At 37.5% G+C, this 22,340-nt stretch overlaps 1 protein-coding gene across 7 annotated transcripts in view; it reads right to left on the reverse strand.

Annotated features, from left to right (window-relative positions):
- The window catches only part of fat1a (FAT atypical cadherin 1a), a 100,108-nt gene that overhangs the window by 59,677 nt on the left and 18,091 nt on the right, over positions 1–22,340 (reverse strand). For all 7 annotated transcript variants that reach the window (XR_003674736.1, XR_003674738.1, XM_028456440.1 and 4 more), the window contains exons 3-4: positions 20,743–21,057; positions 6,508–6,569 (exon numbers count right to left, since the gene is read on the reverse strand). Coding sequence is in view for 5 of the 7 variants with exons in the window: in XM_028456440.1 (XP_028312241.1) it covers positions 6,508–6,569; positions 20,743–21,057 (377 nt within the window). In the remaining 2 variants the exon portion in view is untranslated. The remainder of the gene's footprint in view (positions 1–6,507; positions 6,570–20,742; positions 21,058–22,340) is intronic.

A 22,340-nucleotide genomic window follows, 5' to 3' on the forward strand; every position in this document is an offset into this window, starting at 1 on the left:
AATTATTGAGAAATGTAAAATTTATAGTTTCCAAAGAATCTAGTTTAAAAGTAAATAATAGAATTTGATTGATTGTTTTTTGGTTTATGACTGGACATAGGTAGTCTAGATCTGTTATCAATGTTCAGGTATTAGAAAAAGGCTTTGTTATCTAGAAAGAATTGACTTGACAATCAAACAAAAAATATAAATACTGAGTAGGAAACTAGTTTTCGGCCCCATTGTGTAGAAATTTGGATAAATGTGATGTCTTTGACTGTCTTCATCTGAATGGGATGATGTACTATTCTGATGTGTTATTCCATCTGCAAATGGCTAAGATAGAAAGACATTTCAAAATCTCAATCAATTAAATTGGCTGCACTCATATTTATTAGGAGCCATTGCACTACTTTAAAGGGGACATATCATGGTTTTAAATCCTTCCTTTTTACATATAAATCATACAGTTGTGGTCTATATAAAGCAGAACTGCAATGCTTGAGTCTGAATTCCTCATTATTATAGCTCCACAGGCCCTTTTCTACCCCTTTTCTGAGGTGCTTCTGAGAGCAACTCGTTTTGGTGCTGTCTCTTTAAATGCAAATGAGACACTCCATACCTCACCCCCGCTCGGACATTTTTGTAGTTTGATAGAAGAGATACGGCTATGTAGCAGCGCATAAACTTTTTATTCAGAGGTTATTTACAAAATGTCAACAACGGAAGACTTGTCCATCCAGCCTTACATGTTCGAGCCAGAGTCGGACCCGGCGGAGCGAGATAAAAATGAAGATGATGAGCCTGCAGAACCCTAACAAGTGAGCTAACACAAGCACCGAGCTAACGCTAGCGCCAAGCTAACGTCACGAAATGCATTTTAATACAGTCTTTTCAAAGACAAAAACGGCAAAATGAAATGACTAATGAAAACTTTAGACTTAAATTAAATCACGTAGGCCATATCATCAAGGATCTAAAACGAGCACACAGCGTTAACATATGAAGTCTGCAGACGGTGCAACTGCTAATGCTAACAAAACAATTGACAGGGACGTCTTATCATCACACTTTTTAGCGTTATTTACAGCTTACCGAAGTGCTCTGTTCGTCGTCTCCAAAGATAGAAGGAATTGAACCCTCAATCAGACAAAGTCTTTCGGCAAATCCTTCTTTATACTGGCGGAGGTTGCAGAAGCAGTCATCCTTGAAGTGCTTCGTGCACACAAAAATGACCTTACCCACAGATGTGGGTACATTTCTGTGAAAAATAAAACTCAACCAGGCACTTCGAAAAGGTTCTGATGCTGGGAGACGGTGTAATGAAGCGTGTGGGTTACTACATCCAACAACCGAACATTTTGACTTATCCTCTCGTAACTTCGGCATCCTTGAGCTTGGACTACAAAATAAAAGCGAGAAATAAAAATGGCGGATTCCTCGAAGTGTTGGACATGGAGTTGATGCACTAATTTGGCAGTTCCGCTGCAAATACTGTGATGTAATAGTTCAAAAAACGTAATAGAGAATAGAAAAATCGAAACAGATTGAAAAATATGAGCAAAACAGAATATAAAGATATCTACGGAGCATCTGAAGAGACTAATTTGATTTTTTCTGTACTTCTAAGCACTCTAAATATACAATAAAATGCATTTAAGGGCTAAAAAAGTGGATTTAGCATGATATGTCCCCTTTAAACCCACAATTAGCTGGAATACAGTTAAAATAACGAATACATTTGCATTAATATTTTTATCATTAACATTTCCATGCTCAGTTTGAGGAGACGATGAAAACAGAAAGAACCAGATGCTGCCCTGAACAAAGAACATTTTTATTAAGTCCTAGAAAGATATTGAGCGTATACACTCCAACAGCGATAAGAGCAATTCCTGATTTCAAGCAACAGAGCAATGCAGAGGGACAGAGCAAATGTCAAAGTCATTTTACAACCATCTGCTGAGCACTTCAGTGGAAACAGCCAGAAGTCCAGGGCAGCGCCAACACCATTTGGTTACAATAGCTTCAATTACCAAACCAATGTGCTGGTGTTTTCCTCGCAGTGTCTGCAGCTGTCCACTCTGTTCACGTGAAGAGAATTGAATAAACGGAAGGACACTAAACCCGAATGAGAATGGCTCTCCATGGAGCTGTTACGTTGTTTAATTGAGATTTTAAATGTTATCATGCAGGGTTATTGACGGCAGCTAAGAATTGATGTCACTTACTTCTATGGTACTGAACACTTTGGTTACTTTGATAGAATGAACTATAACACAAACAAGAAAATGAAGTATTGCAATGATGCTCTTCTATTGCTATAGCTGTAGAACTAGGAACATAGGTGGACATATTACTCACCCTTATTATTTGAGTAAAATGACAGATACCACTTGTCAAAAACTACTCCAATACAAATAAAAAGCAGCTTGGTCAAAATATTACTTAAGTGAAAGAACTGAACTATTTCCAATAAAAAAAAAAAAAAAACACTTAAGTACCAAGAGTGAATTCTCCAACATAATTTCCCTAATGATAATTGCATATAAGAAAACACTATAGTGCTGTAGTACCACTGAATAACACTATGTGGTGTTTCATTAACTACCAAAACATCAAACCTAATCATCATTACTGTACTCACAGAATGGACAAAGGGCTGCTCAATAAGCACAACAATACACAAATAATGATATAAAGTCTGAGTTTAATAACAGCTGCATTCATCATCTATTTAAGTAACCAAAAAAAACCAAACTAAATGTATGTACACCTGTAGATTTTAGCATCATAGGCAACGTTTAGTGTGTCTTTTGTTTAACTAACCAGACCTTACATTAGGGCTGCTCGATTATAGACAAAATGATAGTCACGATTATTTTAGTCATAATTGAAATAACGATTATTTGTCAACCAAAAAGTTATTTATTTTTTGTACAGCAAAACATAAAATATATTCTTTAAACATAAATAAAATCCTTCAAACACTAAAATCATGTGTGTTCACTTTTGCACAGAACAAAACACTTCTTGCACGTGATGTCTTCATCATAAAACCCAGTGTTCCCATAGAGGAGAATTTGACTTGACACTTGTTTATAGAGGGGTTTTGCTGCTGCCATGTTTCAAGACCACTAGCAACAACTTTCCTCATGTTGGCCTGCAGGCTAGCTTTGGCTTTGAGAGGGGCGGGGTGGAGGGGAGGAGCTTGCATGTGTATGGATTAAACAACTCAAAATTAGTATTAATAACATGTGTGTGCCAAGCTTTATTATTTGTAACTGTCTGAAATAGTGTGTTTGTTTTATTTAGCAAATAAAACATGTGTAAAAAAATATACACATACATATACTGTATATGTAACTATTTTTTTTCTTCTTTTTAATAGTTGTTTTTTTTCTCGATTATGTTATTTTTCTAATCGTTGGGTGTGAAAATCAAAATTGCAATTCCCTACTTTACAATGGCAGCAATGAATTGCTGCTTGCTCTTGCATTGACGAGCATTAAAGGTAGAAGTGAGATAACCCATATTAGGATCAACGGAAACTTTTTACAATCCGAGCTGAAACAATAGAATAACCTAAGCTGACAGGAGAGAAATACGGTGGAGTGAAAGTAACAAATAATAAACTCAAGAAAGTACAGATACTTGAAAATACTACTTAAATACAGTACTTAAGTAAATTTACTTAGTCTGTGCAGCATCAGTAAAACAAAGCTGTTGTTTATTATCCTCAGGGTAATTAAAACAGTTTTTAAAATAATTTTGGAAACAAAACATTTAATTCAGAGTCAACTATCTAATATATTGCAACAAAAGTTACATTGTCATATTTTATTTATTTCTGCTCTTCTTCACGTGATAAAAACAGCAATAACGTTTGTGTATACTTTAGTGAGACATACGGTATTTAGCGGTAAATGTGACGTCAAAATCTCAAACTCAAATCAACGTTTTGTAAACACAGCACAGCCTGTCTTTAGTTACAAGAGAATGAGACATTTTACATTGTGGCATTGTTTGACACCCAAGAATGCCAATTTTCAGGTACTGTGAGTCACTTTGATTAAAATATATAACTTTGGAGAATTCATGAACCACAACCCCTCCCAAATATACAGTGGAGCTGATCAGAATTAGGTTTATTACACATGTGAACTTGTGCATGAATGGCAAACTTCCCAGGCTCAATGCAAGTCCCTGTGTTTAAAGGGTTAAAAAAAAACGATTATAATTATCATTATCATTATTATTATTATTATTATTATTAATAATAATAATAATAATAATAATAATAATAATAATAATAATAATAATAATAATAATAATAATAATAATAATAACAATAATAATAATAATAATAATAATAATAATAATAATAATACAACAAGACAACAAGCAGTAGTTGCACCTATTTAGAGGAATGGTGTGTGGTCGTCTGAAAATAAAATATTACCACACAAGTTTTTATACTTTTGTGTGCTTAATAACCTAAAGAAGCAACAATTCAAAACCAAAAGACCAAAACTGTTAAAAGAATTACTTTAGTAGTTTTATCTGAATCTAAGCTTCTTGATAACTCATTTATGAAGGTTTTTCTGAGAGCAAATCTATTCTAAGGAACATTGCCACCTTCTACTTATTATCATTTATTTATTTGAGACTTTCACTTCTTATTCAGGGCGGAGGCTTGTGTCACAGACCAGCATACAAAGGGACTTTAGGGTTCAGGCACAAACAGCTCATTCACCTCTGCTTTATATAATGCATTTCCTAAAGTCCTGGTCCTGAATCCTCAGCATGTTCAGGCATGTCCCACGTTTGCTATTTACCCACCCCCCACCGTCTCTGGACAGAGGCCTGTGATCCTGCCGCCACAGCTCGCACTCAGACTATCAGGAACAGCTTTGCCTTTTCTCAGATTCCCCCACTGGGTCTCTGCTTTTAGCCGTCTCTCTTTCTCACAAACAGGCACACGACAACAGCCAACCCCCATTCCTCTCATCATAAATGCCAAAGCCTCTACCCCCTAACCCCAACCCCCACCTCTACCCCCTCATCTTGGTATTTGGTGCAAACAATGCTGACACAGCCCCCCACCCTAATTGCTCCACATGTTTCACATGGCTCCACATGTTTGGTTTCTTCTGCTGCCAGGGATAAAATGTGAGTGAGTTGGTTTCTGCTTAGGACTTCAGCTTGATTTGTTCTGCCTGGCACTAAATTGTAGGGTGTGCGGGTCTGCGCTGGAGGCAAAGAAACAACTTCCTCCCGAATTCTCAATAACCTGTGACGACCGTTCACAAACTTAAGTTTCCATGGTTACACAACTCTGTTCAGACTGTGCTCCCTCACCCTTCTACTGCCTATTTAGGCAAAACATTACTTAGCCTTAAGTGTTCCTCCAACTCCCATTTAGATTAACAAAGAATGTGCGAGTCACACTTTTAATATGGTTGCTTATCAGATTGAAGTTCAGCCATAAACTTCTTAAAAAAATAAGCACCGCACAATTGAGTCTGGCTTCACATTAAAGCATTCAATGGATTAAGATGAATGTTTATTGTGGTAAATAAATGTATGTCTAGCGGCATTTTGTTAAAAAAGATAAATGAACAACAGCCAGTGTAAGTTTAAAGCAGATTTTTCCCCAAAGGCAAAAAAGACTTTGTATTAGAAATCGACGGATGCTTTCAACAGCTTTGATGCACATGGTGGATTTTTTTTTCTTCCATTGAAGCTCTAATGAATTAGATACAAAATTTCAATACTCAGAAAACATTCAGCTCTTATGGATTATCCACAATGAATAGGACTTTCTCCACTCCTCCCTATTGCTTTTGTCCAATGTAAAAGTGCAGTGAAATGTACAATCTCTAAGAATAACAACGCTGCTCTGGCACCAGATGTACCAGTATAAACTATGGCCCAGAGATCACAAAGTTGTATAATTTCCAACAATAATTTGGAAAATCATTTAGTTTGCTCCCTGTCAGCACCGGAAACACAATTATAACAGCCATAATTAACCAAAGCTCTCTGACGAGAGAGAGAGAGAGAGAGAGAGAGAGACAGAGAGAGAGAGAGAGAGAGAGAGAGAGAGAGAGAGAGAGAGAGAGAGAGAGAGAGAGAGAGAGAGACAGAGAGAGAGAGAGAGAGAGGGAGGGAGAGAGAGAGAGACAGAGAGAGAGAGAATTTGAAATGAGCCTCAGACCCACAAGTTCAGACGTTGGTTTGCTGGTTTGACAGTTTCCTGTCCCAGCTTGTTGCTCCATCCATAAGACGCAACAGTGGGAAAGAACAAAGGGGCAGTCACTAGGATCTCCCACGTGCTCTCAACCTCTGTCCTCAGAAATCCATCAGTTCATGCAGAAAATAATCTTTTCTTGGATACAAAGGATATGCTAATTGTATCCCTCCCTGATATTTTGCGTTTAAGGTAACTACTGTATATTTGCATCCATAAGTAAGGTGAAAGGAAACTATAAAGTCAATACACAGTTGATACAACAAAAAATATACCTCAAGGATGTGTTCATCCTGTTGCTCTCGGTCCAGTTTCCGTGATGTGGTTGTAACCAGACCTGTTGAAGTGAAAAAAAGAAGAAGTTATTAACACTATTTCTGGTAAATCTGTAGGAAAATCGCATTAGCATTTATTGTAATGCTTTCAATAAGTTATGTTTAGAGATGTGCCGATACAACTTTTTCACTTACGATACAATACCGATATTGCAGCCTTGAGTAATGGTCGATACCGATATCGATACGATACGATGTCAGCACGAATCATACATACTTTTAATACTTCATTCAGTGTGTAATGTTAGAAAAGACTTGATCAAGTGATGTGACCCAAACAGAGAACAATAGTCAACAATTCAAGTTCACTTCAGTTATTTTTTACTGCCAGTATATGGTGGGAACAACTGAGGGCGGGGACAAAAACAGCAAAAACTTAATGAAGCGCTTATATCGGAGATTTTAGATGCAGTCCGATATAAACCGATATTTGTTTTCTGGCTGATATTGGACCGATATTCAATATCAATATCGGATTGGGACACCCCTAGTTATGTGCAAATAATGTTTAAAGGCAGACAGACAAGGAAAATGCAATCTGATTTTGGATGGTGGGAGACCAGAGGACCCGGACAAAACGCACACAAGCATAGAAAGAACATGCAAAATTAGGGCTGGAACTTCGAACCACTGCACCACCATATTGCCATTTCTTCAGTTTCTTACAATCAAAATATTATTGCAATTTCTTAAAAAAATCAATGCCATTGGTGATTCTATGTTTTCCAACCACATTTTCCCCATTTAATTTCTGGTCTTGGTTTAATGCCCCTCTAGGCAGCAGTTTCTCAGTCCAAAACAAATGGCTAAATTGAAATTATTCCAAATGTTGACATAACGTACATTTACATTTCTGCCCAAACAGTTTATAATCACAGTGATCATCACTATTATTCTGTCCTTTCTTCTTTTCTTTAAACTTTATTCCATTTTTATCTAATGTAACTTCAATCAGCAGAGTCTGAGCAGATTTACAAATGATTGCTGAACAGCTTTTAGTTATTTTGACAAAATTTGTACACAGAAAAAAACTGAACATAAGCTCAGGGAGAACATGAAAACTCCACCTAAATATGTTTTGGGAATCAAACCCAGGGCTGGTTATGGTGAGGCAGAAGGCCTAACCATTTCTCAACCGTGCATGAAGAAGTCTTGCACATTTTAAAGTAGAAAGGCAAACATTTTGGCAAACAAAGAAGGAAAAACGATTGTATTTGATGGATAGGGAAGACCGTGAGTGAACTATAATACATAGCTGGATTTCTCATCAGTCACCCATGAGTAAAGTGTTTCTGTCCAAAGGAACAGCTCTCCCTGTGGTCCTCTCTGTTTTCTACTTACCACATAGGCTACCACACTGCCATGCAAATGTGAAATTTTACAAAGAGCCGCAAAAGAATGCCCAAACAGTTTTAACACCCTGCTTTTAGTTTTTCCAAAAGCTGAATAAACACAAAGGCAGCCTGACATCAGTGAGTCTGAGCTTTATTTGTAACCCACGGACATTAAAAACAGGCTGGAGCTTCTATCTCAAGTACAATTCAGAGTCAAATTAATTAAATAGAAACAACATAACACGAGCACAGTATGTGTGTCTCTGTGTGTTTGTGTAATGTATTGTACAATATGGAGCGCACTCAGTTCTCACTCCAAAAGTAATTGCAACATTGCAGAGACACTAAGTGTAGAGTAGTGAAGCCAATTCCAGCCGCACCAGAGCTGTCTGCCTGCCACACTACGTCTGATTAGCAAAAGGCAGAGGATTTCCGAAACCAAAAGCCAACCCAATGGCACATATGGCTGCAACAAGAATAGCAGACCACACAATACTGAACTGTCTGAAATAGCCTACACTACTGTAACTCTGCTGTGGAGGCACTTTGATTTATATATATCCCCCATCCTCAAAAAGAGTGCATTTCCCCATAGTGCAACTTGGATTTTCTTTGCTTGTGTAGATTACATTTGTTTGGATGCGTATAATCTTTATACAACAGGGGAAATCTGCTTTTATTACTGATTTCAGTAGGAATATGAACCTGTTGGGACCTCTCTGATGTTGATTTAACTATATAAAGCTACAGATCTGCACTGGTTTTATGAGTTTGCAAGCTGCAGATGATCATTTTGAAAATTAATAGCCCTGCTGTGCCCACATCAAAGCGAACCCCACCAGCTAACTATCCGTGTCTTAGCGTGGCTGGAGATGATGTTTAGTAATGTTTCCCAGCTCCCCTGTGTGCTGTTTTGTTCAAACTGCTCTCTAACATGTAAATCATACACAAGAACACGTTACTACTGAGTCAAACTACCAGTATCACCTATTGAAAAATGTTCCTTTTCTGATTTGATGTCAAGATGTTGATTTGCCTTAAATAAGTGAGATTAAAAATTACTAAAAACATGGAAAATATGGGAAAATATTGTTTAACAAAACTAAGTATATCCATAGCCTTTTCATACTTTAAAAATACATTAAAAAAAGAACAAAAAAACAAAGCTCAACATTCCTTATGCAGATGTTATAGATCTGAAGGATTTTTTCTACAGTATTCATCAATTCCCTGCATTCCAAAAATGGCAGGAAACATCCTCAACACACACGTGCACACACACACACACACAGGAGAGTAATATGCAGACCAGCTCTCATCCGTTGTCAACCTTGTAGCCCTCAGCAGAGCAGTGCCTGCTGTTAGAGAGGCCTTCTCTCAGTTTACAACCACAGTCTATTTGACCATATGCGCAGTCACCTGGTTGGTATTTTATCTGCAAGGAATAAAGCTGGAAGATCTAGGAGGTGTTTTTTTTGTTGTTGTTCCATTTAAGTTGAAAGAATTCTATTCTGAAAACAATTCCAAACATAAGTATTGTGATCTTTTTTCCTTCTTTTTTATCTTGTGTACCTATATTTTTTATTCTTAGTGTGTTCCTTTATTTTATTCAAACATGGACACCCAAACTGCACTATTTTTTCTGCTGCTGCAATTTTTGCGATCGTGTCGGGAAATAGTGCTCGGATTGTTTACAGCCGAGATCAGCTGTTAGCACTCCGTGCTAATGCTACTCCAGCCTATGCAGACCCGACATCCCCCGTGAACTAAGAAGGAAACAACGGGGATGTCGCACGGGGGCAAAGCGCCAACCAAGGAGGATAATATATGAGCCTGTCCTCCCATCCATCATCATGGGGAACGTTAGATCTATCTTCAATAAGATGGATGAGCTAGCGGCGCTAACCAGCATGAGAAGGACTTCCGGGAGGCGAGCCGTCTGATGTTTACGGAGTCGTGGCTCACAGCGCTGTAGGTACGTGAATGTATAGTTATGTATATATATATATATATATATATATATATATATATATATATATATATATATATATATATATATATCTCCCTTTTTATTGTATCGTACTCATCATTTTAAATTACAGTTTTATTTTCCACATACATTTTTCTTTAATTATGGTTTACTTTTTATTAGTATTTATCGCAGGAGTTAAAAACTACTATGTTCCCCAAAAAAATATATTAAAACTAAAAAAAAAAAAAAAATAGAATTTAAAAAAAATTATGTGGAAAACCTGGTATTTGGAAAAAAGAAAAAAAAAAACGGATTTGAAAAAAAATAAACAGATTTTATCAGGCCCTAATACATGAGCCTTATTGGTATGTCTACAAGGTAAAATGATCAAATAATAGCACGTACACATAAACTTCCTGAAAACTGAATGGTCAACTATTTTTATCAGTAATATATGGTTTGGTTTTGAAAACAAAAGCTTAGTAGAATGGATGCGGTTCTTGCCTGACGTGACAAGTGACCTTTGAAAAACAATGTAGAGCCTTGGGTGGATGACAGTAATCATTGTTTTTATTTCAGGGACTTGATGAATGCAGAAACAACAGCAGGATAGTAAGACTGGTATAGGTCAAACTGGGTGTGTTTGTTCTTGTTGAAAGAAAACAAATCAGGAGTCTATTTTCTACTTTTCCAAACAAAATGTGTTTAAGGGATTTTGATGGAACAGGAAACCTGTAACTATTTTAGGAAGTAACCATCCCAAAGTAGGAACGACTACTTCTGCAGTGTAGAAGAGTTTTTTCAGCATAGCTGCGGATGTAGCTGTTCTTTTCTTTTGTACCAATTACAACTCTGAAATTATATGAAGGCACTTGTTTGGATCAAAATTTTAAGTAAAAATGTAAAACAAAGCTCAGCATGTTATGTCATACTTCAAAAGTAACATGAGCATAATTTTTCTGGCACAAGCATCCTGTCCGTAAAGGTGCATTCTCCAGCATTGCTACCTAAATGTTAAGGAACAGCGAAATGATCAGTTAGCCAGCCAAAGCTGACCAAAAGAGTTTCCAAACCACAGCCTCTGGCACACACACATACACACACACGAGCGTCGTCCCCGGGCGTGGGCTAGAACGGGCCGACAGTAATTATAGTCTGTTTTGAGAGGAGGAGAAAAACAACAGTGAAGCAGAAGTGGCACTCTTAGGCCCATCCTTGAGTGCTATATCAACCTCTCTAAAATGGAGTTCTGAAGGAGTTTGTGGAGCTCTAGATGTTGTTGTGGTGGTAGGTTTCAGAGCGAGTTAATTAGCCGTCTTGAGGGCGGCGCATATTTGTGACACAGTTCTAGCCATAACTCCAGACAATCAGGAATTTGCTACTTGTCTGCCACGGTAGTCAGCATCAACGCTGAACTGACAGAAACAAAAGTTGTTCCTGTCTGCTTTTTATTTCTGGGTACAAAAACATTCACTATTAAAGCTTATTTTGGTGAAACGTCTGCCAAATTAGATCTATCTTCAAAATGCACTGAAAATGAGATGATTACAAATCTCCACTAACACAGACACACAAAGCATTTAAATCTAGTGTAGTTAACTGAAATTGTCTACATAGCAAACAAAAATTTAACCAAATGCAAAAAACAGAGCCCAATAAGCTCAATCAAACACAGTCAAACATACACAGTATCCCTGCAAAAAGATAGCACAATGCAATAAAGAGGGAAGTACTGTTTACATTGGGTTGGGAAATCTCAGCACCTCACAGCTGCAAGGCTTATTTGTAATCTGAAAAGACAGACTTGTCATGGAGGACTCGGGGCTACGGAGGATTCCAGCTCCTGAGTGCTTGTGAAAGTAAATGTTACACGAGTAAATAAATGAAAGCTCAGAGACGGAAATATTACAGAACAAAATGAAGTTACTCAAAGATGAGTTGGGACCTTGTACAAAATTGTCACTAAAGTCCTGTAACAGAGGTATTCCTTTTGTTTGAAGTAAGTTTGAAGTAATTCAGTCTTTCCAGAAGAGAATAGGTTTTTTTTTAAAAATTTTTTTATTGGAAATGATTTTCTAAACACAAACTTTTATTTACCGTACTTTATAGTTCCTTTGATCAGTGATTCTTACCACTGTTCCATGGCACGCACCCTGAGGTTATCTGATGCCCTGCAGGAAATTGAATTTATTTAGACCAATCAAGTGAAATTAAACAGGGAACAGTGGCATTGTTGGGCATCGGTGCCTACAATAGCACAAGAACAATGTTGTCTGTGTGTGTGTGTGTGTGTGTGTGTGTGTGTGTGTACGTGCGTACGTGCGTGCGTGGAGCGAATATCTCCCCGACGCGGTGCCTGTTCCACCTGAAACTTTGTCAACGTTACGTAGACAGTGCTACATAGGTCACCTGATTACTGCAGCTTCACTCACGACACACCTGCCACTACACCTAACTACTGAAAATAGATACGTTTAGGGATAGGGTTAGGCAGGTACACATGGATGGACTGGTGCGCATAAATTTAGAATGGATTCACCCCCTCCAACACACACAACAACAAAAATATGAAAATGACTCAAAATACACAAAACTAAATATTTATACAAAAAATACACAAAAGACAACAGAAATACAAAAAACTACACTAGAAAAAGATACAAAATGACAATAATTATACAAAAAATGCACAAATGACGTAAAACAAAAAACTAAACAATATTTATACAGGAAGTACACAAAACAACAACGGAAATGTACAAAAATATACAAAAAGGCTCCAAAAACAAACAAAATGACTCTCCACAAAACAAAAAAAATATGAAAATGACTCAAAATACACTAAACAAAATATTTATACAAAAAATACAATAAAATGACAACAGACATGCACAAAACTACACAAAACAAGGCACAAAAATACACAAAATGACTAAAGAATCACACTTCAATGGCAACGAAAAAACAATAAATATACAAAAAATGCACAAATGACGTAAAACAAAAAACTAAACAATATTTATACAGGAAGTACACAAAATGACAACAGAAATGCACAAAAATATACAAAAAGGCTCCAAAAACACACAAAACATATATTACAGAAAAATACACTAAACAAAAATACACCAAACGTCAACGAAAATATAAAAATGACTCAAAATACACTAAACAAAAAATTTATACAAAAAATACACTAAAATGACAACAGAAATGCACAAAACTACACCAAAAAATACACAAAATGACTCCAGAATCACACTACAATGGCAACAAAAATCACTAATTATACAAAAATCCACAAAAAGACAACAGAAAGATACAAAAATACACATGACTCCAAAAAAACATACATTACAGAAAAATACACCAAACGAAAAAAATATAAAAATGAGTAAAAAAAACCCAACACATTCATCATGCGCATGTCCCATAGAATTAAACCAGGGAAATTGCATATGCTATTTTACTTTGCACCTGCAAATATACCCCTTAATAATGCTACAGAGTATGTTGTTATTATTATGCCCATAATTGACAACTCTACTTAAGCGCCCACTATATGAATACATACTTCCGACGGGCACTGTACTAGTCAGTTACAGTGCAACATTTAGTGGACAACTTACAGCGGATCTAAAAAGTCAGCACACCCCTGTTCAAATGCCAGGTTTTTGTGATGTAAAATAATGACACCAAGATAAATAATTTCACAACTTTTTCCACCTTTAATGTGACCTATAACCTGTACAAGGCAATTGAAAAACAAACTGAAAGTGAAAATACAAAACTGAGAGATTGAGGTTGCTAAAGTGTGCACACTCTCTTATAACTGGGGCCGGGGCTGTGTTCGGATTTAATCAATTACATTCAAACTCATGTTAAATTGGAGTCAGCACACACCTGTCACCATTTAAAGTGCCACTGATTAACCCCAAATAAAATTCAGCTGTTCTAGTAGGCTTTTTCTGACATTTTTGTAGCCACATCTTCCAGCACCAGCCATGGTCCGAAGAGAGCTTCCAAAGCATCAGAGGGATCACATTGTTCAAAGATATCAGTCAGGTGAACGGTACAAAATAATTTCCAAGGAATTAGATATAACAGGAAACACAGAGAAGACAGTCATCATAAAGTGGAGAAAATGAGGCACAACAGTGACTTTTTTTGATGACAAGATGAGAAGAAAACTGGTCAGGGACGCTGCCAAGAGGCCGACAGCAACATTGATGGAGCTGCAGGAATTTCTGGCAAGTGTTGGCTGTGTAGTACATGTGACAACAATCTCCTTCTTCTTCATATGTCTGGGCTATGGGGTAGGGTGGCTGGACGGAAGCCTTATCTTACAAAGAAAAACATCCAAGCCCGGCTTCATTTTGCAAAAACCCATTTGAAGTCTCCCAAACGCATGTGGGAAAATGTGTTATGGTCCGATGAAACAAGGTTGAACTTTTTGGCCATATTTCCAAAAACAACACTGCTCATCACCAAATGAACACCATGCCTACAGCGAAGTATGGTGGTGGCAGCATCATGCTTTGTGGCTGTTTTTTCTTAGCTGGAACTGGGGCCTTAGTCACGGTGGATGGAATTATGAACAGTTCCAAATACCAGGCAGTGTTGGCACAAAACCTTAGGGCTTCTGTTAAAAAGCTGAGGATGAAGAGGGACTTTATCTTTCAGCACGACAATGACCCTTAGCACACAGCCAAATCAACAAAAGAATGACTTTTTTTATTTTAATTTATTGAAAACATGAGTGAAACAACTAAAAAATTCAGGAAATCCATTTTGTTTTCTCAGTTTATTTCCTATTTTCTACGCATTTCACTCCTCATTAAATAAATCCTACTTTCACACTGATGCGTTTTAGGTATATAGTACTTTATTTTATACTTTTAATTTATTCATATTCCATACCCAATTGCTGTATATAGTTGTAGGAGGTCTGCCAATACCTATCCCGGCTTAAACCAGGTTTAAGGTGGGTGTACACCTTAGACTGTTGTAGGTTAAACAGTAAAAAATAAAGATAATTTCTATTTGAAAAGCAGAGTAATTCTGAGGTTGCAACATTCCCAAAAAAATTATACAAATGTTTTTTTTTATATTTAAAATAAAAAACTCCCAGTAGTTCCAAGGTAAGATTGGGTTTGGAAATTGGATATAAAGGGTGTTCACGGTCGCTTGGTGGACTTAAATGCACTGCAAAGATTTAGAGAAAAACCAGACTTCATTCACCCTTCCACATTTTCTTCTAATAATCTCTTTTGAGAGCTCTGACAAATGTGTAGCCCCAAATCAACAGCAACATCCGGAAGTTGTTGGAAGTATTCATTTCCTATCTTGCTTCCCCTGATAGTGGCTGTGCCTTTGGTGACCCACTGACAATACCACTTTGTGTGTGTGTGTGCGTGTGTGTATGTGTAAAAGATTTGTGACTATGAATCCATCTCGCGGTTTACCGTCACCTTTCTATTCAACCCACAGAATGACAAATGCACATAAAAGCTGTCAAAGGTGTTTGAGCCAGCCAAAGTGAGGCTACAGCATTACTCATTCAGTTGATATCAAAGCAATGCAGGCCTCAGGGAGTTAAAAAAAAAGGTGAAGAAATCCTTCCAATGTGCCCAGACAAATTCACCTGGGTTTATCTTTCTTTACTTGGGTTTAACCACTTGATTCAAAAGCTTTTATTAAAGAGTAAAAACAATTATGGATAAACAGCCCAATCCTATTAGAGGCCAATTTTGGTCAAACAAAGCAACACTTTTGTCTAGTGACACCTTTGGGTATGTACTTTTAAATACAGGGTGGAGTTTTCAACAGGCTTCAACAAAAATGTGCCAGGTGAACTCAAGCTAATGAAAATCTACTCTAAGATTCAATGGACAAGAACCATTAGGTAAGTTATAGGAAGTACTTGCTGTAGAAGGGTAGTGCACCAAACAGGAAGTAGAGTAATAAGCATACAGGAAGATAAGAAAGCCATCGTAAAGATCTGTGCGCCTGCACTCTGGCTTGAATCTAGAAAACTTCCTGTGTGTGTGTGTGTGTGTGTGTGTGTCACTGTAAATGCATGCATGGCCACACACCAAGCCCTGCTCCTGTTCATGCACAACACTAGAGCTGGGTATCATGGCCAATTTCCCGAATCTATTCAAGTTCGATTAATAAGGTCTTGAATCGATTCATCACGATTCGATTTCCTTTTTTTTTTTTTTTTTTTTTTTTTTACACATGCGCAGTAGTCGACTTTGCTAACGCCAGACTATAGTACGAGACTACTGTAATTAGAGTAAAGAAAAACAAATAATTTCAGCACCTGTGAATCCATTTTTTAAAATTTCAATGAAATCCATTCCAGATCAATTAAATCATTTTTTTACTCAGCTCCACACAAGACCCATGTTTAAAGTCCAGTTAATTCAACTGTAACACAAAGAGAAAAGGAGAGAGATATCCAGCATGTAGTAAACTCTACTGGTTCTACTACAAAGTGAACAGCTCATGTCAGTTCTTGCCTTTGACAAATGTTTTATAAGGAGAAATCATATGCTCACTCCAGCTAGACTGACTGTTTAAAATGCTGCCGCATGTGTGAAAAAATTCATCCTTATTTCCCTCCTACACAACAAGCATGTGTTTGTCTAACATTTGGTTGCATCTACTGACAAAAATACTTCAATTTTTCTCTCTAAGAATTTCAGTTCTCTGCAGAATCCAAAGAAAGCCTGAAGAGTCTGGATCTTGCCTGTGGGTGTGATGAGATCTGTGCCACTTGATAACTGAGCACTGGTTCATATTTAAAATGTTTAGACCCGAGCAATAATACTGGAACTGACTGATCTCACAGTGATTTAGAACATATAATTTATATCTAGCTGCCTGGCGCAGTTTCCTAAGCCCCATCTTTCTTTCTCTTTCTCAATCCCTTCAAATGCTAGCCCATATCAAGCTGTTCACTTCTAAGCTCTCAGACGTTCAGATTGTTGCAGCTTCTGTTGGAGAGAAGAGCTGGTCTTGCACTTAAATGACAAACGAGAGTCGAGAAACATCCAAAACAGCGGGGCTTGTTTACTTGGCAGAAATAAAGTAGAGCTAAGCCTTTCATCCTATGCTTTGCTGAGCCACTATGGCTTTGTGCTGAAAAAAAGGCCAACCAGCACCACCCAAGGCGTCAAGTGAAGCCTTGGTACATGTTTGAAGCTGAACAGGCAGCTTGGGAGCAACATTAAACCAAAGCACACGATAAGAGGACAAGCGACTTCAGTTTTTTTTTCTCCTTCCCAACTTCTTTATGTTGAGCTTGTTTGACATGCAAGACAGAGTCGATGTCTCCAAGGCCATTTTTTTTTACCATGTAATCAAAGAGATGTCTATGCTGTAAATTTGAACATGTTTACAACCTGTGATATGCACTAAGATTCTCACATTGAGATGATAATGCAAAGCAGCGTTGATTAATAATTCTATGTAAAGTACCTTAGATATTAAAATTTATCAAAAAGAATAATTCTTCAATATTTCTTACTTCAGCACCCGTTCGTTACTCCTTAAAAAAAAATCAGTGACACTGTTTTATTCTCAATGCTGCAACCATCAAAAAGAACAACAAAGAACATTTTTTTTTACAGTGGCAGAGCTGTGATTCAATGTATTTCTAAGCCCCGTCAGCTCTCTGAGTCTGATGCAAAGAGCTCTGGTGTCCTAGCGATAAAAGTTTTAACAGGCCTTTGATATGCATGGATGGGTATGCTTCAGTAGAGCTGTTTTTATCTCATTTCAATGAGCCAATGTGGAGGAAAGTCATCCTATACAACACATGACCTGTTGATCAGTGTAAATCTCCGAGCAGGAAATCTTTACTATTACTGTTTATTTCTGGACTATAAAGCGCACTGTTTTATTGGCCCCATTACAATAATTTTGTAATTTTTTAAGAAAATTCCACACAAATGCCGCAGCCTAACAGAGGCCGCACTCTATTGGCTGACGAGGGTGCTCTTCAGACAACTCGACCTATCAGAATGGGCAGTTGGCGGGCTGCTGTACTTTCACTGAAATGTCCATGTTTCAACTGATAAGTTTCCTGTACTGCATGAAATCACATCCTCACTGCCCCAAGTCTACATATCAGTCCATTTACAGCTTTTTATGGTCACGTTTTACTGGAACCAGATTGATACACCGCTTTGTCCACTCTTCTTACCGTGAACTACCGCGGAGCGATCACAGCGAACAGTGAATGTGAGTCAGAATATGGACGCGATCGCTTCTGAACAAATCTAACTTGGTGATTTGGCAACTTCATGCTACTATTACAAACTGGCTGACTTTTGCTGTAGACGGAGCGGAGATCATAACTGCCTGGATACAGCCTGGATCCAGGCTGTTCTGATCTACGCTCCATCTGTCCGTCCTCCTTCCAGAGCATTGATCACTCCTGAACAAAGCTAACGCAGTAATTTAACAACTTTATGCTGTTTATCCTTCTATTACAAACTGGCTGACTTTTACTGCATCCACACTGCTGCTGCTGATGCAGCGGGCACTCGTGCTCTCTCTCTCCCTATCTCTGATAACATTTCTCCGCTTTGTTGCTATGATGAGGGAGTGTGCATCATGACAAAATATGAGTGATCAGAATGATTCAGCGCAAGCAAGAATGATTTAATGTTAACAATTTTATTGTTTCACCTGGTCTAATGTGACGGAGCTCAATTCTGTGGCGGCATGAAGCTTATAAAACCAGGAAAAATCCACAATTTAGCCGCGTCATTGTTTAAGCCGCAGGGTTCAAAGCCTGAAAAAAAAGTAGCGACTTATAAGTAAGGTAAGAGTTTACCACTAGTGGCTATAAACAATCACCAGGAAACTGTAACGTGGGCATAGGTCAAATACTTATTTCACAAGTATTAATCAGTGGCAGAAAATGATTAAAGAGTGTGAAAACACTGTAAACTAATGCCACTAAATAACTTGATCAGCTCCTTTACACATTACTCCAGTTTTAAAGTCTTTACACTGGCTCCCAGTCAGCCTCAGAATAGACTTTAAAGTTCTGCTGCTGGTGTATAAATCTGTGAATGGGTTTGGTCCAGAAAACATCAGTGAGATGTTAGTCAGGTATGAACCCAGCAGGTCTCTCAGATCTACGGACACAGGTCAGATAGTGGAGCCCAGAGCTAACAGTAAACATGGTGATGCTGCGTTTAGTTGTTATGCTGCAAAGAAGTGGAACAAACCGCCAGCAGAGCTGAAGTCGGCATCTAATGTGACCATTTTTAAATCAAAGTTAAAGGCACTTTTTTTCTCTACTGCATATGATTGAGAGAGAGATTTTTGGTCATATTGTTGATGTAATGTGTTTGTTGATTTTAATTGATTTTACTGATGATTTTAAATGTTCTTATTGATTTTAAGCTGTTGAATGTTTTATCATGTAAAGCACATTGAGTTGCCTTGTGTATAAATGCACTATACAAATAAATTTGCCTTGCCTTGCCTTGCCTTTGTGTGAACCTTTTTTTGCTTGTTATGGAACCATATTCATCACAGGGTTAATACAACAGAAGGACAAAAACTGAGCATGTAAAGACAAATGTTATAATCTCTCTACCGCTCTAGATCTAGCGTCTTGGTTTAAGTGCTGTAATTTATCACCTCTTTGTTGGAAGATAAAAGCTTAATTTCCAACTACTTTCCTTTTCTGCATCCCAAACTCCCTACCAGAGGGTGCGCGCTGATCTTGCAGACAAAACACTGCCTGCATGCCAACGACGAAAGGTACCTTTCTCCTCCTCTCCAATCGTTTATTTTGTCTTTCTTCTTTCTGTCTGGGGGGGAGTGCCCAGAGTTACAGTGGGGCTTGTTTGTTAGCCAGGCTACATAACAAATCCTTATTTGGTCAGTAAATTCACATTGCTACTTCCAAACCGAAATAACTCACAGAGTTTGTTGATGTGTGCGACTACCTTGGGAAACAAGACCACACACGTCAGTGAGGACAAACTGGGGCACAACTGCTGCATGACCCATTCCTCATTTCAAGCTGATCATCTCTTGCACTCACAGCAATACAGAAAGATCTCCTGTATACACTACTAAAGAAAAATACATTCAATTACTGGCTTTTTTAGTGACATACTGGTGAAAATAGATGTAATTGCAGCTAATTCAATTCTTGATTAAGTTCAAAATGTAACAAATTTAATGAATTTTCCAATACATTTATTTAATTAAAAAAAAAAACCAAGGCTGCACAATAATTTTGCAGATTTTCTTTTTCACTCTGCTATTCAACCAAATATAGCTTGTTCAAGCAACTTTAAAAGAGACCAATGAAATATTAATCATCACACCATTTTCAGTGTGCCATATGAGAACACACTTTTAGAGTGTTAGAGTGGGAAAAAACCCCACAGGGCTTAACCCACTCCTGTTCTGGGTGAGGAGGAACGACATAGAAACCTTAACAGCTGCACACTGCAGCATGTCTTCTTCATCAGATACTTATGAACAGCCTTTATATGCTGGCCTACATATGTGAGCTACCTACAGTATATGTGTAAGCACACTCAGGTTTTCCAACAGACAAAACCTTAAGTTTGAAGCTGATTGACTGTATGCGAGTCTAATAATATCCACTTGACTCTGTAAGAACATTTTCTATGAACAATGAGATGTAGATATATGTTATATTGTATATCAAAAAAGGCTGCATTTCATCACGTTACAATTGCTTCTTTTAAGGTTATAATTTCTCTTCTTATACAACTTAAGCTCTCGGTCAGGAACAGAAACTTCCCGATGCAAGGATACAAGTCACAGCAACATAAATCATCATCCCAGCATCAACAGTCTTACCTGTCTTGGCATTAACGGTGAAAAAACCCTGGGGATTTCCACTGGTGATCCTGTAGGTGAGTTTGTCACTGGCCTTGGCATCTGGATCGACAGCGTTGATTTGAATGATGGATACGTCTTTGGCTGAGTTCTCCATGATGGAAGGGTAGTAGACAGGTTCAGAAGTCTGTGGTGCATTGTCATTGACATCCAGCACTTGGATGTAGACCTCCACAAAGGCAGAGAGTGGCACCACGCCTCGATCCATGGCATAGACAGTAAGCCAGTAGTGAGGAGTTGTCTCGTGATCCAGCAGCTCTTGTGTCCGAATAACACCTGAGAGAAGAGAAAAAACACGTGAGCTGGGATGTTTGATTGAATTTCTTGCGCAACTGCATTGTTAGTGATTTCTTTGAATGATATATGGAAATGAATAAAAACAGCAATCAACACAGCACCTGTCCCTATAGAATCCGGCCATGGAGGAATGGTTAAATGGCCTTTTGCCTAAAACTTGTCAAGGTAGTATATTAGCCACAACCAGTCAGGGCTCTGGTGTTTACATTTCATTGCCATGTGAGGGCTGTAACCTTCAGCTGAGCAAACAAAACAGCTTTCAGACCCATAGAGGAGTAATATAAGTTTACAACAGCTGAATAAAAAGAGAGGTGAGGGCACTAACAAAGGATATATCCAAGGACAGTAGATCATTTGACTTGAAATTTTTACAAACTGTATAGCTGCAGTACTATGATAAAGCATATAGACTTGGTGTTGCTGGATTAAAATAATTCAAGGGAAATTAGCAGATGGGGTTACCTCATTAAATAAAACAGGGCTGTGATCTCCTTCAACACTTTGTTGAAGGAAACAAAACAAAAAAAATATATTAAATTTTAATTAAATATTAATATTACTAATCAATTACTAGAGTAATGTAATTTTTTTAATATTGCTCTGTATTGTCAATGGGTAAAGGTACTAAAGGTGAGACAAAATAGGGATAATATTTAAAAGCCATGAGAAATCTATACATTTAACATTTTAACATCAACAAGTTCTGCAACCAACTTATGTATGATGGGCATTTTGATTCCTAAATATGAACAAATCCTAGTAACACAAATACATTTAACTTGCAATGTTTTGCTACTTTTAAACTTAGCAAGACAAAAGTTCATCGGACAGATGTTTCTTTTACGTTTTTCTTTTTTGTTTTTAATCCGCCCCTTATCTTGCCACTGAAGGACAAAATCAATGTGACGCCCTTGAGCAAAAGTTGGTGTGTGAGACTGCACCAAATAATTACTCCAAATAATAATACTTTATTTACTGCTACTGTTCATTTGAATGAAATACCTGAAGATGCAGGAAACTCAGGCTTAGGGTTAGATTGTTTTCCATATTACTAGTATTTACTACAATGTCTGATTATTAGATAGTGTATTTTATTTAATTATTTGTTTGCTTTTTAAATTGCTTCGTGAATGTATAACACAAAAATGCATACATCCTGCAGCCAACTGAAATTTTACTAATTCAAATATTTCTAGGGAGTAGATACCGTGGTGATGCATTCTTTTAGATTAATTCCTCACATTTGATAATCAAACAAGCAA

The sequence above is a fragment of the Gouania willdenowi genome, chromosome 1 (assembly GCF_900634775.1).
Source record: "Gouania willdenowi chromosome 1, fGouWil2.1, whole genome shotgun sequence".
In the NCBI taxonomy this organism is placed as follows: Eukaryota; Metazoa; Chordata; class Actinopteri; order Blenniiformes; family Gobiesocidae; genus Gouania; species Gouania willdenowi.